Source organism: Phyllobates terribilis, unplaced genomic scaffold (assembly GCF_046119375.1).
Source record: "Phyllobates terribilis strain yellow unplaced genomic scaffold, ASM4611937v1 Scaffold_8__6_contigs__length_399053987, whole genome shotgun sequence".
NCBI classification, from domain to species: Eukaryota; Metazoa; Chordata; class Amphibia; order Anura; family Dendrobatidae; genus Phyllobates; species Phyllobates terribilis.
In genome coordinates, this window is record NW_027362768.1 from 197,360,951 (window position 1) to 197,382,352 (window position 21,402).

The following is a 21,402-nucleotide window of genomic DNA, read 5'->3' on the forward strand; positions in this document are numbered from 1 at the left end:
GAGGTGACGGCTGATCAGTAGGGGTGACGGCTGATCAGTAGGGGTGACGGCTGATCAGTAGGGATGACGGCTGATCAATGGGGGGTGACGGCTGATCAGTGGGGGTGACGGCTGATCAGTGGGGGTGACGGCTGATCAGTGGAGGTGACGGCTGATCAGTGGGTGCGACGGCTGATCCGTGGAGGTGACGGCTGATCAGTGGGGGTGACGGCTGATCCGTGGAGGTGACGACTGATCCGTGGAGGTGACGACTGATCATTGGAGGTGACGGCTGATCAGTGGGGGTGACGACTGATCAGTGGGGGTGACGGCTGATCAGTAGGGGTGACGGCTGATCAGTGGAGGTGACGGCTGATCAGTGGGGGTGACGGCTGATCCGTGGAGGTGACGACTGATCCGTGGAGGTGACGACTGATCATTGGAGGAGACGGCTGATCAGTGGGGGTGACGGCTGATCAGTGGAGGTGAAGGCTGATCAGTGGGTGTGACGGCTGATCTGTGGGTGTGACGGCTGATCAGTGGGGGTGACGGTTGATCCGTGGAGGTGACGGCTGATCAGTAGGGGTGACGGCTGATCAGTAGGGATGACGGCTGATCAATGGGGGGTGACGGCTGATCAGTGGGGGTGACGGCTGATCCGTGAAGGTGACGACTGATCATTGGAAGTGACGGCTGATCATTGGAGGTGACGGCTGATCAGTGGATGTGACGGCTGATCTGTGGGTGTGACGGCTGATCAGTGGGGGTGACGGTTGATCCGTGGAGGTGACGGCTGATCAGTAGGGGTGACGGCTGATCAGTAGGGGTGACGGCTGATCAGTAGGGATGACGGCTGATCAATGGGGGGTGACGGCTGATCAGTGGGGGTGACGGCTGATCCGTGGAGGTGACGACATCATTGGAAGTGACGGCTGATCATTGGAGGTGACGGCTGATCAGTGAGGGTGACGGCTGATCAGTGGGTGTGACGGCTGATCAGTGGGTGTGACGGCTGATCAGTGGGTGTGACGGCTGATCAGTGGGTGTGACTGCTGATCCGTGGAGGTGACGGCTGATCAGTCGGGGTGACGGCTGATCAGTCGGGGTGACGGCTGATCAGTGGGGGTGACGTCTGATCATTGGAGGTGACGGCTGATCAATGGGGGATGACGGCTGATCAGTGGGGGTGACGGCTGATCAGTGGGGGTGACGTCTGATCAGTGGGGGGTGACGGCTGATCAGTGGAAGTGATAGCTGATCAGTGGGGGTGACGGCTGATCATTGGAGGTGACAGTTGATCAGTGGGGGTGAGGGCTGATCAGTAGGGATGACGGCTGATCAGTGGAGGTGACGGCTGATCAGTGGGGGTGACGGCTGATCCGTGGAGGTGACGACTGATCCGTGGAGGTGACGACTGATCATTGGAGGTGACGGCTGATCAGTGGGGGTGACGGCTGATCAGTCGGGGTGACGGCTGATCAGTGGGGGTGACGTCTGATCATTGGAGGTGACGGCTGATCAATGGGGGATGACGGCTGATCAGTGGGGGTGACGGCTGATCAGTGGGGGTGACGGCTGATCAGTGGGGGGTGACGGCTGATCAGTGGAAGTGATGGCTGATCAGTGGGGGTGACGGCTGATCATTGGAGGTGACAGTTGATCAGTGGGGGTGACGGCTGATCAGTAGGGATGACGGCTGATCAGTGGAGGTGACGGCTGATCAGTGGGGGTGGCAGCTGATCCGTGGAGGTGATGACTGATCCGTGGAGGTGACGACTGATCATTGGAGGTGACGGCTGATCAGTGGGGGTGACGGCTGATCAGTGGAGGTGACGGCTGATCAGTGGGTGTGACGGCTGATCTGTGGGTGTGACGGCTGATCTGTGGAGGTGACGGCTGATCAGTGGGGGTGACGGTTGATCCGTGGAGGTGACGGCTGATCAGTAGGGGTGACGGCTGATCAATGGGGGGTGACGGCTGATCAGTGGGGGTGACGGCTGATCCGTGGAGGTGACGACTGATCATTGGAAGTGACGGCTGATCATTGGAGGTGACGGCTGATCAGTGGGTGTGACGGCTGATCAGTGGGGGTGACGGCTGATCAGTGGGGGTGACGGCTGATCCGTGGAGGTTACGGCTGATCAGTAGGGGTGACGGCTGATCAGTGGGGGTGACGGCTGATCAGTGGGGGTGACGGCTGATCAGTGGAGGTGACGGCTGATCAGTGGGGGTGACGGCTGATCAGTGGGGGTGACGGCTGATCCGTGGAGGTTACGGCTGATCAGTAGGGGTGACGGCTGATCAGTGGGGGTGACGGCTGATCAGTGGGGGTGACGGCTGATCAGTGGAGGTGACGGCTGATCAGTGGGTGCGACGGCTGATCCGTGGAGGTGACGGCTGATCAGTGGGGGTGACGGCTGATCCGTGGAGGTGACGACTGATCCGTGGAGGTGACGACTGATCATTGGAGGTGACGGCTGATCAGTGGGGGTGACGGCTGATCAGTGGGGGTGACGGCTGATCAGTGGAGGTGACGGCTGATCAGTGGGTGCGACGGCTGATCCGTGGAGGTGACGGCTGATCAGTGGAGGTGACGGCTGATCAGTGGGTGCGACGGCTGATCCGTGGAGGTGACGACTGATCAGTGGGGGTGACGGCTGATCCGTGGAGGTGACGACTGATCCGTGGAGGTGACGACTGATCATTGGAGGTGACGTCTGATCAGTGGGGGTGACGACTGATCAGTGGGGGTGACGGCTGATCAGTGGGTGTGACGGCTGATCCGTGGAGGTGATGGCTGATCAGTGGGGGTGACGGCTGATCCGTGGAGGTGACGACTGATCCGTGGAGGTGACGACTGATCATTGGAGGTGACGGCTGATCAGTGGGGGTGACGACTGATCAGTGGGGGTGACGGCTGATCAGTGGGTGTGACGGCTGATCAGTGGAGGTGACAGCTGATCAGTGGGGGTGACGGCTGATCAGTGGGGGTGACGGCTGATCAGTGGGGGTGACGGCTGATCCGTGGAGGTTACGGCTGATCAGTAGGGGTGACGGCTGATCAGTGGGGGTGACGGCTGATCAGTGGGGGTGACGGCTGATCAGTGGAGGTGACGGCTGATCAGTGGGTGCGACGGCTGATCCGTGGAGGTGACGACTGATCAGTGGGGGTGACGGCTGATCCGTGGAGGTGACGACTGATCCGTGGAGGTGACGACTGATCATTGGAGGTGACGGCTGATCAGTGGGGGTGACGACTGATCAGTGGGGGTGATGGCTGATCAGTGGGTGTGACGGCTGATCAGTGGAGGTGACGGCTGATCAGTGGGGGTGACGGCTGATCAGTGGAGGTGACGGCTGATCAGTGGGGGTGACGGCTGATCAGTGGAGGTGACGACTGATCCGTGGAGGTGACGACTGATCATTGGAGGAGACGGCTGATCAGTGGGGGTGACGGCTGATCAGTGGAGGTGAAGGCTGATCAGTGGGTGTGACGGCTGATCTGTGGGTGTGACGGCTGATCAGTGGGGGTGACGGTTGATCCGTGGAGGTGACGGCTGATCAGTAGGGGTGACGGCTGATCAGTAGGGGTGACGGCTGATCAGTAGGGATGACGGCTGATCAATGGGGGGTGACGGCTGATCAGTGGGGGTGACGGCTGATCAGTGGGGGTGACGGCTGATCAGTGGAGGTGACGGCTGATCAGTGGGTGCGACGGCTGATCCGTGGAGGTGACGGCTGATCAGTGGGGGTGACGGCTGATCCGTGGAGGTGACGACTGATCCGTGGAGGTGACGACTGATCATTGGAGGTGACGGCTGATCAGTGGGGGTGACGACTGATCAGTGGGGGTGACGGCTGATCAGTAGGGGTGACGGCTGATCAGTGGAGGTGACGGCTGATCAGTGGGGGTGACGGCTGATCCGTGGAGGTGACGACTGATCCGTGGAGGTGACGACTGATCATTGGAGGAGACGGCTGATCAGTGGGGGTGACGGCTGATCAGTGGAGGTGAAGGCTGATCAGTGGGTGTGACGGCTGATCTGTGGGTGTGACGGCTGATCAGTGGGGGTGACGGTTGATCCGTGGAGGTGACGGCTGATCAGTAGGGGTGACGGCTGATCAGTAGGGATGACGGCTGATCAATGGGGGGTGACGGCTGATCAGTGGGGGTGACGGCTGATCCGTGAAGGTGACGACTGATCATTGGAAGTGACGGCTGATCATTGGAGGTGACGGCTGATCAGTGGATGTGACGGCTGATCTGTGGGTGTGACGGCTGATCAGTGGGGGTGACGGTTGATCCGTGGAGGTGACGGCTGATCAGTAGGGGTGACGGCTGATCAGTAGGGGTGACGGCTGATCAGTAGGGATGACGGCTGATCAATGGGGGGTGACGGCTGATCAGTGGGGGTGACGGCTGATCCGTGGAGGTGACGACATCATTGGAAGTGACGGCTGATCATTGGAGGTGACGGCTGATCAGTGAGGGTGACGGCTGATCAGTGGGTGTGACGGCTGATCAGTGGGTGTGACGGCTGATCAGTGGGTGTGACGGCTGATCAGTGGGTGTGACTGCTGATCCGTGGAGGTGACGGCTGATCAGTCGGGGTGACGGCTGATCAGTCGGGGTGACGGCTGATCAGTGGGGGTGACGTCTGATCATTGGAGGTGACGGCTGATCAATGGGGGATGACGGCTGATCAGTGGGGGTGACGGCTGATCAGTGGGGGTGACGTCTGATCAGTGGGGGGTGACGGCTGATCAGTGGAAGTGATAGCTGATCAGTGGGGGTGACGGCTGATCATTGGAGGTGACAGTTGATCAGTGGGGGTGAGGGCTGATCAGTAGGGATGACGGCTGATCAGTGGAGGTGACGGCTGATCAGTGGGGGTGACGGCTGATCCGTGGAGGTGACGACTGATCCGTGGAGGTGACGACTGATCATTGGAGGTGACGGCTGATCAGTGGGGGTGACGGCTGATCAGTCGGGGTGACGGCTGATCAGTGGGGGTGACGTCTGATCATTGGAGGTGACGGCTGATCAATGGGGGATGACGGCTGATCAGTGGGGGTGACGGCTGATCAGTGGGGGTGACGGCTGATCAGTGGGGGGTGACGGCTGATCAGTGGAAGTGATGGCTGATCAGTGGGGGTGACGGCTGATCATTGGAGGTGACAGTTGATCAGTGGGGGTGACGGCTGATCAGTAGGGATGACGGCTGATCAGTGGAGGTGACGGCTGATCAGTGGGGGTGGCAGCTGATCCGTGGAGGTGATGACTGATCCGTGGAGGTGACGACTGATCATTGGAGGTGACGGCTGATCAGTGGGGGTGACGGCTGATCAGTGGAGGTGACGGCTGATCAGTGGGTGTGACGGCTGATCTGTGGGTGTGACGGCTGATCTGTGGAGGTGACGGCTGATCAGTGGGGGTGACGGTTGATCCGTGGAGGTGACGGCTGATCAGTAGGGGTGACGGCTGATCAATGGGGGGTGACGGCTGATCAGTGGGGGTGACGGCTGATCCGTGGAGGTGACGACTGATCATTGGAAGTGACGGCTGATCATTGGAGGTGACGGCTGATCAGTGGGTGTGATGACTGATCTGTGGGTGTGATGACTGATCAGTGGGGGTGACGGTTGATCCGTGGAGGTGACGGCTGATCAGTAGGGGTGACGGCTGATCAGTAGGGGTGACGGCTGATCAGTAGGGATGACGGCTGATCAATGGGGGGTGACGGCTGATCAGTGGGGGTGACGGCTGATCCGTGGAGGTGACGACTGATCATTGGAAGTGACGGCTGATCATTGGAGGTGATGGCTGATCAGTGAGGGTGACGGCTGATCAGTGGAGGTAACGGCTGATCAGTGGGTGTGACGGCTGATCAGTGGGTGTGACTGCTGATCCGTGGAGGTGACGGCTGATCAGTCGGGGTGACGGCTGATCAGTGGAGGTGACGTCTGATCATTGGAGGTGACGGCTGATCAATGGGGGATGACGGCTGATCAGTGGAGGTGACGGCTGATCAGTGGGGGTGACGGCTGATCAGTGGGGGGTGACGGCTCATCAGTGGAAGTGATGGCTGATCAGTGGGGGTGACGGCTGATCATTGGAGGTGACAGTTGATCAGTGGGGGTGACGGCTGATCAGTAGGGATGACGGCTGATCAGTGGAGGTGACGGCTGATCAGTGGGGGTGACGGCTGATCAGTGGGGGTGACTGCTGATCCGTAGGGGTGACGGCTGATCAATGGGGGATGACGGCTGATCAATGGGGGATGACGGCTGATCAGTAGGGGTGACGTCTGATCAGTGGGGGTGACGGCTGATCCGTGGGGGTGACGGCTGATCCGTGGGGGTGACGGCTAATCCGTGGAGGTGACGGCTGATCCGTGGAAGTGACGGCTGATCCAGTGGAGGTGACGGCTGATCATTGGGGGTGACGGGTGATCAGTGGGGGTGACGGCTGATCAGTGGAGGTGACGGCTGATCAGTGGAGGTGACGGCTGATCATTGGGGGTGACGGCTGATCATTGGGGGTGAAGGCTGATCCGTGGAGGTGACGGCTGATCAGTGGGGGTGACGGCTGATCATTAGGGGGTTACGGCTGATCAGTGGAGGTGACGGCTGATCAGTGGGGGTGACGGCTGATCCGTGGGGTGACGGCTGATCCGTGGGGGTGACGGCTGATCAGTGAAGGTGACGGCTGATCAGTGGGGGTGACGGCTGATCAGTGAAGGTGATGGCTGATCAGTGGAGGTGACGGCTGTCGGATCTCACTGATCTAAGATGGATTTTAGCAACTAGGTTTCATTAAAAATTCTTCACCGTTTGGCTTTTCCAGGCTCTCTTGTCTCCCTTCTTCTGCTGGCTGCAGATTGAGATAACTGACAATCCGTCAGTGAGCTCGTTGGGAGAGGGAGTTGTAATTTCTTTGTTCTGAACTCCTCTGTGCTGATTTGTGACCACAGATCACATCAAAGCTGATCTGAACTTTCATCTGATCATAAATCTGCTAAGAGGAGCTGAACAAAAGGCAGATAAAAGAGTTATAAACACTCTGTTAGAAGAGTTCACTGACAGATACTCAGTTAACTGATTCCTCAGCCAGTAATAGAGGCTACAGAAAACTTAGAGTGAAAAATGTTTGATTAAACCCAATTGCAAAAATGATTTTTGGCCACAGAAAACATGTATTGAAGTAAAAACAAATGAGCGGAAGACGTCCGTGCCCCTAAGACCATCTCATACCCCACTCTTAGCCTGAAGTGTGTAGGAGTAAAGTGCCCCAAATGTATTGCAAGTTGCCCCCAATGTGGTGGATTCCAGCATCCACCGCAGCCCGATACCATCCCCCATCTCATCGTCACTCACTAGATCCCTGTCTGTATGGCGTTTTCGGTGGAGGAGCCGCAGATGAACACCGTGTTCGCCAGTAACTCCGTCCGCTGCCCAGGAAGGAGGTTGTTGTTGTGTCTCAGGCTGATGGTGCTGCCCAGCTCGTTCCAGACCTCATCCCCTGCAGGGACACAAGAGGAATACTCTGCAGAGCCGCGTCTATCGCCCTGACGGACGGTGACGCACGGACAACGTACCAGGCAAGTCCTTCACCATCAGAATCCAACTCTCGTCCCAAAGCATCTTCTGCTTCTGATACTGGAACCACTGCAGAAACAAGAGGCGGCCATTACAGCGCGACCGAGGGGAGGACGAGGCGGCAGCTCCTGGGGGGCTACAGTCATGGCAGGGTCCGCCATAGGGGCGGGAAGGGTCTGTCTCTTCCGTGCATGGTCCGCCTCTTCCTTGTACCGTCCGTCTCATCCTGGCATGCTCCGTCTCTTCCTTGCACGCTCCGTCTCTTCCATGCCCGCTCCGTCTCTTCCGTGTACTGTCCGTCTCTTCCTTGCACGCTCTGTCTCTTCCGTGTACTGTCCGTCTCTTCCTTGCACGCTCTGTCTCTTCCGTGTACTGTCCGTCTCTTCCTTGCACGCTCCGTCTCTTCCGTGTACTGTCCGTCTCTTCCGTGCCCACTCCGTCTCTTCCTTGCACGCTCCATCTCTTCCGTGTACTGTCCGTCTCTTCCTAGCACTCTCCGTCTCTTCCGTGTACTGTCCGTCTCTTCCTTGCACGCTCCGTCTCTTCTGTGTACTCTCCGTCTCTTCCGTGCCCACTCTGTCTCTTCCTTGCACGCTCCGTCTCTTCCGTGTACTGTCTGTCTCTTCCGTGCCCACTCCGTCTCTTCCTTGCACGCTCCGTCTCTTCCGTGTACTGTCCGTCTCTTCCGTGCCCACTCCGTCTCTTCCTTGCACGCTCCATCTCTTCCGTGTACTGTCCGTCTCTTCCTAGCACTCTCCGTCTCTTCCGTGTACTGTCCGTCTCTTCCTTGCACGCTCCGTCTCTTCCGTGTACTCTCCGTCTCTTCTGTGCCCACTCCGTCTCTTCCTTGCACGCTCCGTCTCTTCCGTGCACCGTCCGTCTCTTGTGATTGGTCGTAGTAATCTCTGGATTGGTATTATTATCAGTATTACATTTATCAAAAATGGCGCAATTAGCAACAAAATGTTGCCGGTCTTTCTAACCCGCCACTCCACATTTATCACATATATTTGTCCCTCCCACTTGTCTATTTTAGTAAGTACTCGTATTCTCTGTGACTATCGTCTTAGGACTGCATTGTGATATTCCTCTGTTATTCTTCCTGGTAATTTATAATCTGATAACTGAGTGTTGCCATTACCCTGTGAGAACAGACTGGACAGTACCAGACAGAGTAAGGACATGAGCCATTGACAAGATTTGCGGATAAAACCTTCTTGTCATTTTATTCCTCCACTTCCAGGTGGAACAACAGAGGAACAGCACAATGCAGGGCCCTGATTAACGAGGGAATGCTTGGTATAATCGCCATGCCAGGAGGACGGACTATGAGGATATACCACCACTGCGACGATGAAGCCGCTGCAGAACAGCACCAGGGGAAGGGCGATGGCGATCTTCACTGTGGTTGGCATCGGGCACGGGCCGCAGTCCGCCGGGCACAGGGCACAGTTCTCATCTTGACTGCAGACGTCATCACCGCACACTGCGGAGAGAAACAGCAAATGTGAAGGTGATCCGTGTGTGATGGCGACAGGTGGCAGCGACGGCGCGGGACAGGCGGAGCAATTACATGAGTCTGACGGGAGCAGCGTCCATGACACCCCCGAGCCGCGTATTAATACCGGGCGCCGTCCGGTCATAGTCACACGGCGTTACATCCCACCAGCGTCTCCCATGTCACAGGGCTGTCCCTCATGTTCCTGTCTAATATTTGGGAAGATCCAAGGCAGAATATCGGCTCAGAGTGTTTTATTTTCAGGATTTTTCCACAGGTCCTGCAGCAATGGCGTCCCCCCATCCGTCATGTACTGCTGCAACCGATCACTGGTCTCAGGTCCTTTTCTGTATATCCAAGTGGCACGACTAAGGCCCGTGATTGGCTGCAGCAGTCACACGGATAACAGTACATCATCAGGTACACGCTCACACAAACTTATTTGCGGTTCATGTAAAAACACTGACCTGACACGGAGAGAACACGGAGCGGTGTCGGCCTGCGGCCTCCGCGTGGACCCAGGTCCAAGTAATAAACACCCTCAGCTTGTTCTGGTCCGGTCCGATTAGAGCAGAGCATTTCCACAGCGGCAGCTCCTGCGCCCGTCCGCTATATGCACGGACAAACCCCTTTAAAGAGGCGCTGCAGATTCCTAAACCCATTTCTAAAGTCTTGCATTGATAGCAGGGGTCCCCCGCTGACAGACCCCATTTCCCGTGAAGAAGCAGTGAATGACGGGGAAGGAATTGAAGAGTTGAGTGATCCGGTGTAATATTCTGTGCGTAGTGATCAGTGCGATGTCCCCGGCCGCTGGGCTTGTATGGAGGATGCGGCAGACCCCGCACATCTGCGCATTACCGCACGGTGCCAGCTGGCGGCGCCACCTTGCCTCTGTACTAACGAGCCGTCCGGTGTCTTTGGCCACGGCCCCACTATCAGTATAAGGCCACGGCCCCACTATCAGTATGTGGTCAGTATTCGGTCAGTGTTTTTTCTCAGGAGTGAACAATCAGAGAAAAGGTAGAATAGAAACAAGTCACCAATTCTGCATTTATCACCCACTGCTGAGAACAAATACTGACCGGATACTGATAGTGGGGCCGTGGCTTTATACCGATAGTGGGGCCGTGGCCTTATACCGATAGTGGGGCCGTGGCCTTATACCGATAGTGGGGCTGTGGCCTTATACCGATAGTGGGGCCGTGGCCTTATACCGATAGTGGGGCTGTGGCCTTATACCGATAGTGGGGCCGTGGCCTTATACCGATAGTGGGGCTGTGGCCTTATACCGATAGTGGGGCCGTGGCCTTATACCGATAGTGGGGCTGTGGCCTTATACCGATAGTGGGGCCGTGGCCTTATACCGATAGTGGGGCTGTGGCCTTATACCGATAGTGGGGCTGTGGCCTTATACCGATAGTGGGGCTGTGGCCTTATACCGATAGTGGGGCCGTGGCCTTATAGTGATAGTGGGGCCGTGGCCTTATACCGATAGTGGGGCTGTGGCCTTATACCGATAGTGGGGCCGTGGCCTTATACCGATAGTGGGGCTGTGGCCTTATACCGATAGTGGGGCTGTGGCCTTATACCGATAGTGGGGCTGTGGCCTTATACCGATAGTGGGGCTGTGGCCTTATACCGATAGTGGGGCTGTGGCCTTATACCGATAGTGGGGGTGTGGCCTTATATCGATAGGGGGCCGTGGCCTTATACCGATAGTGGGGGTGTGGCCTTATACCGATAGTGGGGCTGTGGCCTTATACCGATAGTGTGGGCGTCGCCTTATACCAATAGTGGAGCCGTGGCCTTATACCGATAGTGGGGCCGTGGGCTTATACCGATAGTGGAGCCACGGCCTTATACCGATAGTGGGGCCGTGGCCTTATACCGATAGTGGGGCCGTGGCCTTATACCGATAGTGGGGGTGTGGCCTTATACCGATAGTGGGGCTGTGGAATTATACCGATAGTGTGGGCGTCGCCTTCTACCAATAGTGGAGCCGTGGCCTTATACTGATAGTGGGGCCGTGGGCTTATACCGATAGTGGGGCCGTGGCCTTATACCGATAGTGGGGCCGTGGCCTTATACTGATAGTGGGGCCGTGGCCTTATACCGATAGTGGGGCTGTGGAATTATACCGATAGTGTGGGCGTCGCCTTATACCAATAGTGGAGCCGTGGCCTTATACCGATAGTGGGGCCGTGGCCTTATACAGATAGTGGGGCCGTGGCCTTATACCGATAGTGGGGCTGTGGCCTTATACCGATAGTGGGGCTGTGGCCTTATACTGATAGTGGGGCCGTGGCCTTATACCGATAGTGGGGCTGTGGCCTTATACTGATAGTGGGGCCGTGGTCTTATACCGATAGTGGGGCTGTGGCCTTATACCGATAGTGGGGCCGTGGCCTTATACCGATAGTGGGGCTGTGGCCTTATACCGATAGTGGGGCTGTGGCCTTATACCGATAGTGGGGCTGTGGCCTTATACCGATAGTGGGGCTGTGGCCTTATACCGATAGTGGGGCCGTGGCCTTATACCGATAGTGGGGCTGTGGCCTTATACCGATAGTGGGGCTGTGGCCTTATACCGATAGTGGGGCCGTGGCCTTATACCGATAGTTGGGCTGTGGAATTATACCGATAGTGGGGGCGTCGCCTTATATCGATAGGGGGCCGTGGCCTTATACCGATAGTGGGGGTGTGGCCTTATACCGATAGTGGGGCTGTGGAATTATACCGATAGTGTGGGCGTCGCCTTATACCAATAGTGTAGCCGTGGCCTTATACCGATAGTGGGGCCGTGGGCTTATACCGATAGTGGAGCCACGGCCTTATACCGATAGTGGGGCCGTGGCCTTATACCGATAGTGGGGCCGTGGCCTTATACCGATAGTGGGGGTGTGGCCTTATACCGATAGTGGGGCTGTGGAATTATACCGATAGTGTGGGCGTCGCCTTATACCAATAGTGGAGCCGTGGCCTTATACTGATAGTGGGGCCGTGGGCTTATACCGATAGTGGGGCCGTGGCCTTATACCGATAGTGGGGCCGTGGCCTTATACCGATAGTGGGGCTGTGGAATTATACCGATAGTGTGGGCGTCGCCTTATACCAATAGTGGAGCCGTGGCCTTATACTGATAGTGGGGCCGTGGCCTTATACAGATAGTGGGGCCGTGGCCTTATACCGATAGTGGGGCCGTGACCTTATACTGATAGTGGGGCCGTGGCCTTATACTGATAGTGGGGCCGTGGCCTTACACTGATAGTGGGGCCGTGACCTTATACAGATAGTGGGGCCGTGGCCTTATACCGATAGTGGGGCCGTGACCTTATACAGATAGTGGGGCCGTGGCCTTATACCGATAGTGGGGCCGTGACCTTATACTGATAGTGGGGCCGTGGCCTTATACCGATAGTGGGGCCGTGACCTTATACTGATAGTGGGGCCGTGGCCTTATACTGATAGTGGGGCCGTGGCCTTTGGGTGAGAATCTTCCCCCATTGATCGTCTGCAGCTGATTCCCACCTGCGTCTTTTCCAGTTTCCGGCTTCCGCTCACCTCATTCCTTGTTTGTCCTCCGCCGCTTCGGTCCGGATTTCATGTCGCTTCTTTTTGTAGAGTTCCTACGATCCTCGGGGTGACGTCTACAATCCCACGAGTATTAAAGCAGACCCCGCCATCCCCGCACAACGCCTACATTACTGCGATGTGAATATGCGCAGTCAGGCCGGTGTCCGCACGGTCCACATACAGGCTGCGATGTGACGCGGAGCGCGGGCGAGTACAGACCAGTCGGGATCTGACGCCGCACTAATCATCCCATTACCTTTCCCGCTCAGCACGGTGGACTGCGCTTCTAACGCCGCCTGGAAGGTGCCGACTTTGATGTGAGCGATCAACGAGGTGACGCCGAGGTGCACCAGAACAACCTGCAATTACACAAATCACTGGGCAGCGCACAAAGAGGAGAGACGAGCGGCGGCCAGACAATCAGGCGCTGATTATCTCCGGGAACAAGCATGAGATCAGAAAACAACATCGCGGGTCCAATTCTGCCTGGAAGACAGATGTAGAGGGGGCTGGCCATATACATGAGATTATATATAGAAATCTGACGCCGGGGCAGAAACATCCCGGTCCTGGTAACGAGGCTGGATATTGTCATTAGGAAAATTTCCTGCCGTACTCGGAGTTTACTCTGCTCCCGGCAGTTCTGGTGGAGAGCAGCTGCAGCGGTCCTCCCGCCAGTCACCGGACCGGCAAAGTGGCATCAACCACCTGAGGCCATTGGTAAGATGTAATATAATGGAGTATTAAAGGGACATTCCTACAGGATAGGTGATAATTGTCTGGTCGCAGTCACTCGAAAAGTGGCCCTGAGCCCCCAATCCTTCTCTTCATGGCCGCAGTGTTGGGGTGCTGGGATGGAGTGACGGCCATATATGCGCCCTGACGGTGGAGTGCGGGATTTGTCCCTCTACATAAGACGAGTGTCACGGTCCCGGAGCCGCGGATCTTTGTGCAGCGGCCGGGGATGATCTCCGCCGCCCCCCATGGATGAACTTACCTTACTGGTCCAGTTCAGTTGCGTCATTTTCCCCGCCTGGGACACCGTGTGCGTCACTATTTTACCGTCATCCGGGATCCATGGCCCACAGATCCCACGCTGATTCTGTGCGGAAGAATAGAAACGGATAATCACAGATCGCTATCATATCCATACAGGACTAATACCCCCAGCATCCTGCTGATAATCACTACGCCCATTCTCTCTCCTGTGCCGCAGCGGAGCATTACTGGTGCAGGGGTCTCAGACTTTAGGTTGATTGCCTGTTGCCCCCGTGCCGTCGCCCCCTTCGGCCGCTCTTGGTTAACCCTCGCAGACCTCATAGACATTGCAGGCTACTCACCATGAAGGCCAGCGGGCAGGAGTGGATATTTGCGTGGTAGATGCAGCAGTTCTCGGCAGCCGCATGTTTCCAGTCCGCCGGACACTCAACTTCCTCACAGAACTTTTTAGCTTCACTGGCGTTACTGAGAAAATACCGAACGCATTTCTACACAGGATCATAGACGATGACACCGTTATATCACAGGGCAATAGGGGGGCTAGAGGCAAAACGCTGAGAAAAACAACGTCATACACAGCGGCCAGGAACTGAGCAAATACATAGGCTGAAGGGCAAGAAAGCCAGAGGCCGTCACTGCGACATCCATGGTATATTCCGACTGCAAACTGCCATTAGGCAAAGTACCGAGCTCCCCCTAATGGTGACTGTATAAATCTGTATGTAGTGAGCTCTCTCTAGTGGTCACTGTATAAATCTGTATGTAGTGAGCTCCCCCTAATGGTGACTGTATAAATCTGTCTGTAGTGAGCTCCCTCTAGTGGTGACTGTATAAATCTGTATGTAGTGCGCTCCCCCTAGTGGTGACTGTATAAATCTGTCTGTAGTGAGCTCCTCCTAGTGGTGACTGTATAAATCTGTATGTAGTGAGCTCCTCCTAGTGGTGACTGTATAAATCTGTCTGTACTGAGCTCCCTCTAGTGATGACTGTATAAATCTGTATGTAGTGAGCTCCCCCTGGTGGTGGCTGTATAAATCTGTATGTAGTGAGCTCCCTCTAGTGGTGACTGTATAAATCTGTATGCATTGAGCTCCCCCTAATGGTGACTGTATAAATCTGTATGTAGTGAGCTCCCTCTAGTGGTGGCTGTATAAATCTGTATGCAGTGAGCTCCCCCTAATGGTGACTGTATAAATCTGTATGTAGTGAGCTCTCTCTAGTGGTGACTGTATAAATCTGTATGTAGTGAGCTCCCCCTAGTGGTGACTGTATAAATCTGTCTGTAGTGAGCTCCTCCTAGTGGTGACTGTATAAATCTGTATGTAGTGAGCTCCTCCTAGTGGTGACTGTATAAATCTGTCTGTACTGAGCTCCCTCTAGTGATGACTGTATAAATCTGTATGTAGTGAGCTCCCCCTGGTGGTGGCTGTATAAATCTGTATGTAGTGAGCTCCCTCTAGTGGTGACTGTATAAATCTGTATGCATTGAGCTCCCCCTAATGGTGACTGTATAAATCTGTCTGTAGTGAGCTCCCTCTAGTGGTGACTATATAAATCTGTATGTAGTGCGCTCCCCCTAGTGGTGACTGTATAAATCTGTATGTAGTGAGCTCCCTCTAGTGGTGACTGTATAAATCTGTATGTAGTGAGCTCCTTCTAGTGGTGACTGTATAAATCTGCATGTAGTGAGCTCCCTCTAGTGGTGACTGTATAAATCTGTATGTAGTGCGCTCCCCCTAGTGGTGACTGTATAAATCTGTCTGTAGTGAGCTCCCTCTAGTGGTGACTGTATAAATCTGCATGTAGTGAGCTCCCCCTAGTGGTGACTGTATAAATCTGTATGTAGTGAGCTCCCACTAGTGGTGACTGTATAAATCTGTATGTAGTGAGCTCCCTCAAGTGGTGACTGTATAAATCTGCATGTAGTGAGCTTCCTCAAGTGGTGACTGTATAAATCTGAATGTAGTGAGCTCCTCCTAGTGGTGACTGTATAAATCTGTATGTAGTGAGCTCCCTCTAGTGGTTACTGTATAAATCTGTATGTAGTGAGCTCCCCCTAGTGGTGACTGTATAAATCTGTACGTAGTGAGCTCCCCCTAGTGGTGGCTGTATAAATCTGTATGTAGTGAGCTCCCTCTAGTGGTGACTGTATAAATCTGTATGTAGGGAGCTCCCCCTAGTGGTGGCTGTATAAATCTGTATGTAGTGAGCTCCCCTTAGTGGTGACTGTATAAATCTGTATGTAGTGAGCTCCTCCTAGTGGTTACTGTATAAATCTGTATGAAGGGAGCTCCCTCTAGTGGTGGCTGTATAAATCTGTATGTAGTGAGCCCCCTCTAGTGGTGACTGTATAAATCTGTATGAAGGGAGCTCCCCCTAGTGGTGGCTGTATAAATCTGTATGTAGGGAGCCCCCTCTAGTGGTGACTGTATAAATCTGTATGAAGGGAGCTCCCCCTAGTGGTGGCTGTATAAATCTGTATGTAGGGAGCCCCCTCTAGTGGTGACTGTATAAATCTGTATGTAGTGAGCTCCCTCTAGTGGTGACTGTATAAATCTGTATGTAGTGAGCTCCTCCTAGTGGTTACTGTATAAATCTGTATGAAGGGAGCTCCCTCTAGTGGTGGCTGTATAAATCTGTATGTAGTGAGCCCCCTCTAGTGGTGACTGTATAAATCTGTATGTAGTGAGCTCCTACTAGTGGTGACTGTATAAATCTGTATGTAGTGAGCTCCTCCTAGTGGTTACTGTATAAATCTGTATGTAGTGAGCTCCTCCTAGTGGTGACTGTATAAATCTGTACGTAGTGAGCTCCCCTAGTGGTGGCTGTATAAATCTGTATGTAGTGAGCTCCCCCTAGTGGTGACTGTATAAATCTGTATGTAGTGAGCTCCCTCTTGTGGTGACTGTATAAATCTGTATGTAGGGAGCTCCCCCTAGTGGTGACTGTATAAATCTGTATGTAGTGAGCTCCCCCTAGTGGTGACTGTATAAATCTGTATGTAGTGAGCTCCCTCTAGTGGTGACTGTATAAATCTGTATGTAGTGAGCTCCTTCTAGTGGTGGCTGTATAAATCTGTATGTAGTGCGCTCCCCCTAGTGGTGACTGTATAAATCTGTATGTAGGGAGCTCCCTCTAGTGGTGGCTGTATAAATCTGTATGTAGTGCGCTCCCCCTAGTGGTGACTGTATAAATCTGTATGTAGTGAGCTCCCTCTAGTGGTGACTGTATAAATCTGTATGTAGTGAGCTCCTTCTAGTGGTGACTGTATAAATCTGTATGTAGTGAGCTCCTTCTAGTGGTGACTGTATAAATCTGCATGTAGTGAGCTCCCTCTAGTGGTGACTGTATAAATCTGTATGTAGTGCGCTCCCCCTAGTGGTGACTGTATAAATCTGTCTGTAGTGAGCTCCCTCTAGTGGTGACTGTATAAATCTGCATGTAGTGAGCTCCCCCTAGTGGTGACTGTATAAATCTGTATGTAGTGAGCTCCCACTAGTGGTGACTGTATAAATCTGTATGTAGTGAGCTCCCTCAAGTGGTGACTGTATAAATCTGCATGTAGTGAGCTTCCTCAAGTGGTGACTGTATAAATCTGAATGTAGTGAGCTCCCTCTAGTGGTTACTGTATAAATCTGTATGTAGTGAGCTCCCCCTAGTGGTGACTGTATAAATCTGTACGTAGTGAGCTCCCCCTAGTGGTGGCTGTATAAATCTGTATGTAGTGAGCTCCCTCTAGTGGTGACTGTATAAATCTGTATGTAGGGAGCTCCCCTTAGTGGTGACTGTATAAATCTGTATGAAGGGAGCTCCCCCTAGTGGTGGCTGTATAAATCTGTATGTAGGGAGCCCCCTCTAGTGGTGACTGTATAAATCTGTATGTAGTGAGCTCCCTCTAGTGGTGACTGTATAAATCTGTATGTAGTGAGCTCCTCCTAGTGGTTACTGTATAAATCTGTATGAAGGGAGCTCCCTCTAGTGGTGGCTGTATAAATCTGTATGTAGTGAGCCCCCTCTAGTGGTGACTGTATAAATCTGTATGTAGTGAGCTCCTACTAGTGGTGACTGTATATATCTGTATGTAGTGAGCTCCTCCTAGTGGTTACTGTATAAATCTGTATGTAGTGAGCTCCTCCTAGTGGTGACTGTATAAATCTGTACGTAGTGAGCTCCCCTAGTGGTGGCTGTATAAATCTGTATGTAGTGAGCTCCCCCTAGTGGTGACTGTATAAATCTGTATGTAGTGAGCTCCCTCTAGTGGTGACTGTATAAATCTGTATGTAGGGAGCTCCCCCTAGTGGTGACTGTATAAATCTGTATGTAGTGAGCTCCTCCTAATGGTGACTGTATAAATCTGTATGTAGGGAGCTCCCTCTAGTGGTGGCTGTATAAATCTGTATGTAGTGAGCTCCCCCTAGTGGTGACTGTATAAATCTGTATGTAGTGAGCTCCTCCTGGTGGTGGCTGTATAAATCTGTATGTAGTGAGCTCCTTCTAGTGGTGACTGTATAAATCTATATGTAGTGAGCTCCCCCTAGTGGTGACTGTATAAATCTGTATGTAGTGAGCTCCTCCTAGTGGTGGCTGTATAAATCTGTATGTAGTGAGCTCCCTCTAGTGGTGGCTGTATAAATCTGTATGTAGTGAGCTCCTTCTAGTGGTGACTGTATAAATCTGTATGTAGTGAGCTCCCCCTAGTGGTGACTGTATAAATCTGTATGTAGTGAGCTCCTTCTAGTGGTGACTGTATAAATCTGTATGTAGTGAGCTCCCCCTAGTGGTGACTGTATAAATCTGTATGTAGTGAGCTCCCTCTAGTGGTGGCTGTATAAATCTGTATGTAGTGAGCTCTCTCTAGTGGTGACTGTATAAATCTGTATGTAGTGAGCTCCCTCTAGTGGTGGCTGTATAAATCTGTATGTAGTGAGCTCCCTCTAGTGGTGGCTGTATAAATCTGTATGTAGTGAGCTCTCCCTAGTGGTGACTGTATAAATCTGTATGTAGTGAGCTCACCCTAGTGGTGACTGTATAAATCTGTATGTAGTGAGCTCCCCCTAGTGGTGACTGTATAAATCTGTATGTAGTGAGCTCTCTCTAGTGGTGACTGTATAAATCTGTATGTAGTGAGCTCCCTCTAGTGGTGGCTGTATAAATCTGTATGTAGTGAGCTCCCTCTAGTGGTGACTGTATAAATCTGTATGTAGTGAGCTCTCTCTAGTGGTGACTGTATAAATCTGCCTGCACTGAGCTCCTTCTAGTGGTGACTGTATAAGTCTGTATGTAGTGAGCTCCCTCTAGTGGTGGCTGTATAAATCTGTATGTAGTGAGCTCCCTCTAGTGGTGACTGTATAAATCTGTATGTAGTGAGCTCCCTCTAGTGGTGGCTGTATAAATCTGTATGTAGTGAGCTCCCTCTAGTGGTGACTGTATAAATCTGTATGTAGTGAGCTCCTCCTGGTGGTGGCTGTATAAATCTGTATGTAGTGAGCTCCTTCTAGTGGTGACTGTATAAATCTGTATGTAGTGAGCTCCCCCTAGTGGTGACTGTATAAATCTGTATGTAGTGAGCTCCTCCTAGTGGTGGCTGTATAAATCTGTATGTAGTGATCTCCTCTAGTGGTGGCTGTATAAATCTGTATGTAGTGAGCTCCCTCTAGTGGTGACTGTATAATTCTGTATGTAGTGAGCTCACCCTAGTGGTGACTGTATAAATCTGCCTGTAGTGAGCTCACCCTAGTGATGACTGTATAAATCTGTATGTAGTGAGCTCCCCCTAGTGGTGACTGTATATATCTGTATGTAGTGAGCTCACCCTAGTGGTGACTGTATAAATCTGTATGTAGTGAGCTCCTCCTAATGGTGACTGTATATATCTGTATGTAGTGAGCTCCCTCTAGTGGTGGCTGTATAAATCTGTATGTAGTGAGCTCCCTCTAGTGGTGACTGTATAAATCTGTATGTACTGAGCTCTCCCTAGTGGTGACTGTATAAATCTGTATGTAGTGAGCTCACCCTAGTGGTGACTGTATAAATCTGTATGTAGTGAGCTCCCCCTAGTGGTGGCTGTATAAATCTGTATGTAGTGAGCTCTCTCTAGTGGTGACTGTATAAATCTGTATGTAGTGAGCTCCCTCTAGTGGTGGCTGTATAAATCTGTATGTAGTGAGCTCCCTCTAGTGGTGGCTGTATAAATCTGTATGTAGTGAGCTCTCCCTAGTGGTGACTGTATAAATCTGTATGTAGTGATCTCCTCTAGTGCTGGCTGTATAAATCTGTATGTAGTGAGCTCCCTCTAGTGGTGGCTGTATAAATCTGTATGTAGTGAGCTCCCTCTAGTGGTGACTGTATAAATCTGTATGTAGTGAGCTCCCTCTAGTGGTGGCTGTATAAATCTGTATGTAGTGAGCTCCCCCTAGTGGTGACTGTATAAATCTGTATGTAGTGAGCTCACCCTAGTGGTGACTGTATAAATCTGTATGTAGTGATCTCCTCTAGTGCTGGCTGTATAAATCTGTATGTAGTGAGCTCCCTCTAGTGGTGGCTGTATAAATCTGTATGTAGTGAGCTCCCTCTAGTGGTGACTGTATAAATCTGTATGTAGTGAGCTCCCTCTAGTGGTGGCTGTATAAATCTGTATGTAGTGAGCTCTCTCTAGTGGTGACTGTATAAATCTGTATGTAGTGAGCTCTCTCTAGTGGTGACTGTATAAATCTGTATGTAGTGAGCTCCCTCTAGTGGTGGCTGTATAAATCTGTATGTAGTGAGCTCCCTCTAGTGGTGACTGTATAAATCTGTATGTAGTGAGCTCCCTCTAGTGGTGGCTGTATAAATCTGTATGTAGTGAGCTCTCTCTAGTGGTGACTGTATAAATCTGTATGTAGTGAGCTCCCTCTAGTGGTGACTGTATAAATCTGTATGTAGTGAGCTCCCTCTACTGGTGACTGTATAAATCTGCCTGCACTGAGCTCCTTCTAGTGGTGACTGTATAAATCTGCATGTAGTGAGCTCCCTCTAGTGGTGGCTGTATAAATCTGTATGTAGTGAGCTCCCTCTAGTGGTGGCTGTATAAATCTGTATGTAGTGAGCTCTCTCTAGTGGTGACTGTATAAATCTGTATGTAGTGAGCTCCCTCTAGTGGTGACTGTATAAATCTGCCTGCACTGAGCTCCTTCTAGTGGTGACTGTATAAATCTGTATGTAGTGAGCTCTCTCTAGTGGTGACTGTATAAATCTGTATGTAGTGAGCTCCCTCTAGTGGTGGCTGTATAAATCTGTATGTAGTGAGCTCCCTCTAGTGGTGACTGTATAAATCTGTATGTAGTGAGCTCTCTCTAGTGGTGACTGTATAAATCTGTATGTAGTGAGCTCTCTCTAGTGGTGACTGTATAAATCTGTATGTAGTGAGCTCTCTCTAGTGGTGACTGTATAAATCTGTATGTACTGAGCTCTCTCTAGTGGTGACTGTATAAATCTGTATGTAGTGCGCTCTCTCTAGTGGTGACTGTATAAATCTGTATGTAGTGAGCTCCCTCTAGTGGTGGATGTATAAATCTGTATGTAGTGAGCTCTCTCTAGTGGTGACTGTATAAATCTGTATGTACTGAGCTCTCTCTAGTGGTGACTGTATAAATCTGTATGTAGTGAGCTCCCTCTAGTGGTGACTGTATAAATCTGCCTGCACTGAGCTCCCTCTAGTGGTGACTGTATAAATATGTATGTAGAGAGCTCCCTCTAGTGGTGACTGTATAAATCTG

At 52.5% G+C, this 21,402-nt stretch overlaps 1 protein-coding gene across 1 annotated transcript in view; it reads right to left on the reverse strand.

Moving 5' to 3' along the window:
• Positions 1–21,402, reverse strand: part of LOC141157720 (atrial natriuretic peptide receptor 1-like) — a 127,099-nt gene that overhangs the window by 102,563 nt on the left and 3,134 nt on the right. Inside the window, exons 5-10 of the mRNA XM_073645266.1 lie at positions 13,990–14,136; positions 13,647–13,751; positions 12,906–13,008; positions 8,919–9,064; positions 7,578–7,647; positions 7,357–7,501 (exon numbers count right to left, since the gene is read on the reverse strand). Of these exons, the coding sequence (XP_073501367.1) occupies positions 7,357–7,501; positions 7,578–7,647; positions 8,919–9,064; positions 12,906–13,008; positions 13,647–13,751; positions 13,990–14,136 (716 nt within the window). The remainder of the gene's footprint in view (positions 1–7,356; positions 7,502–7,577; positions 7,648–8,918; positions 9,065–12,905; positions 13,009–13,646; positions 13,752–13,989; positions 14,137–21,402) is intronic.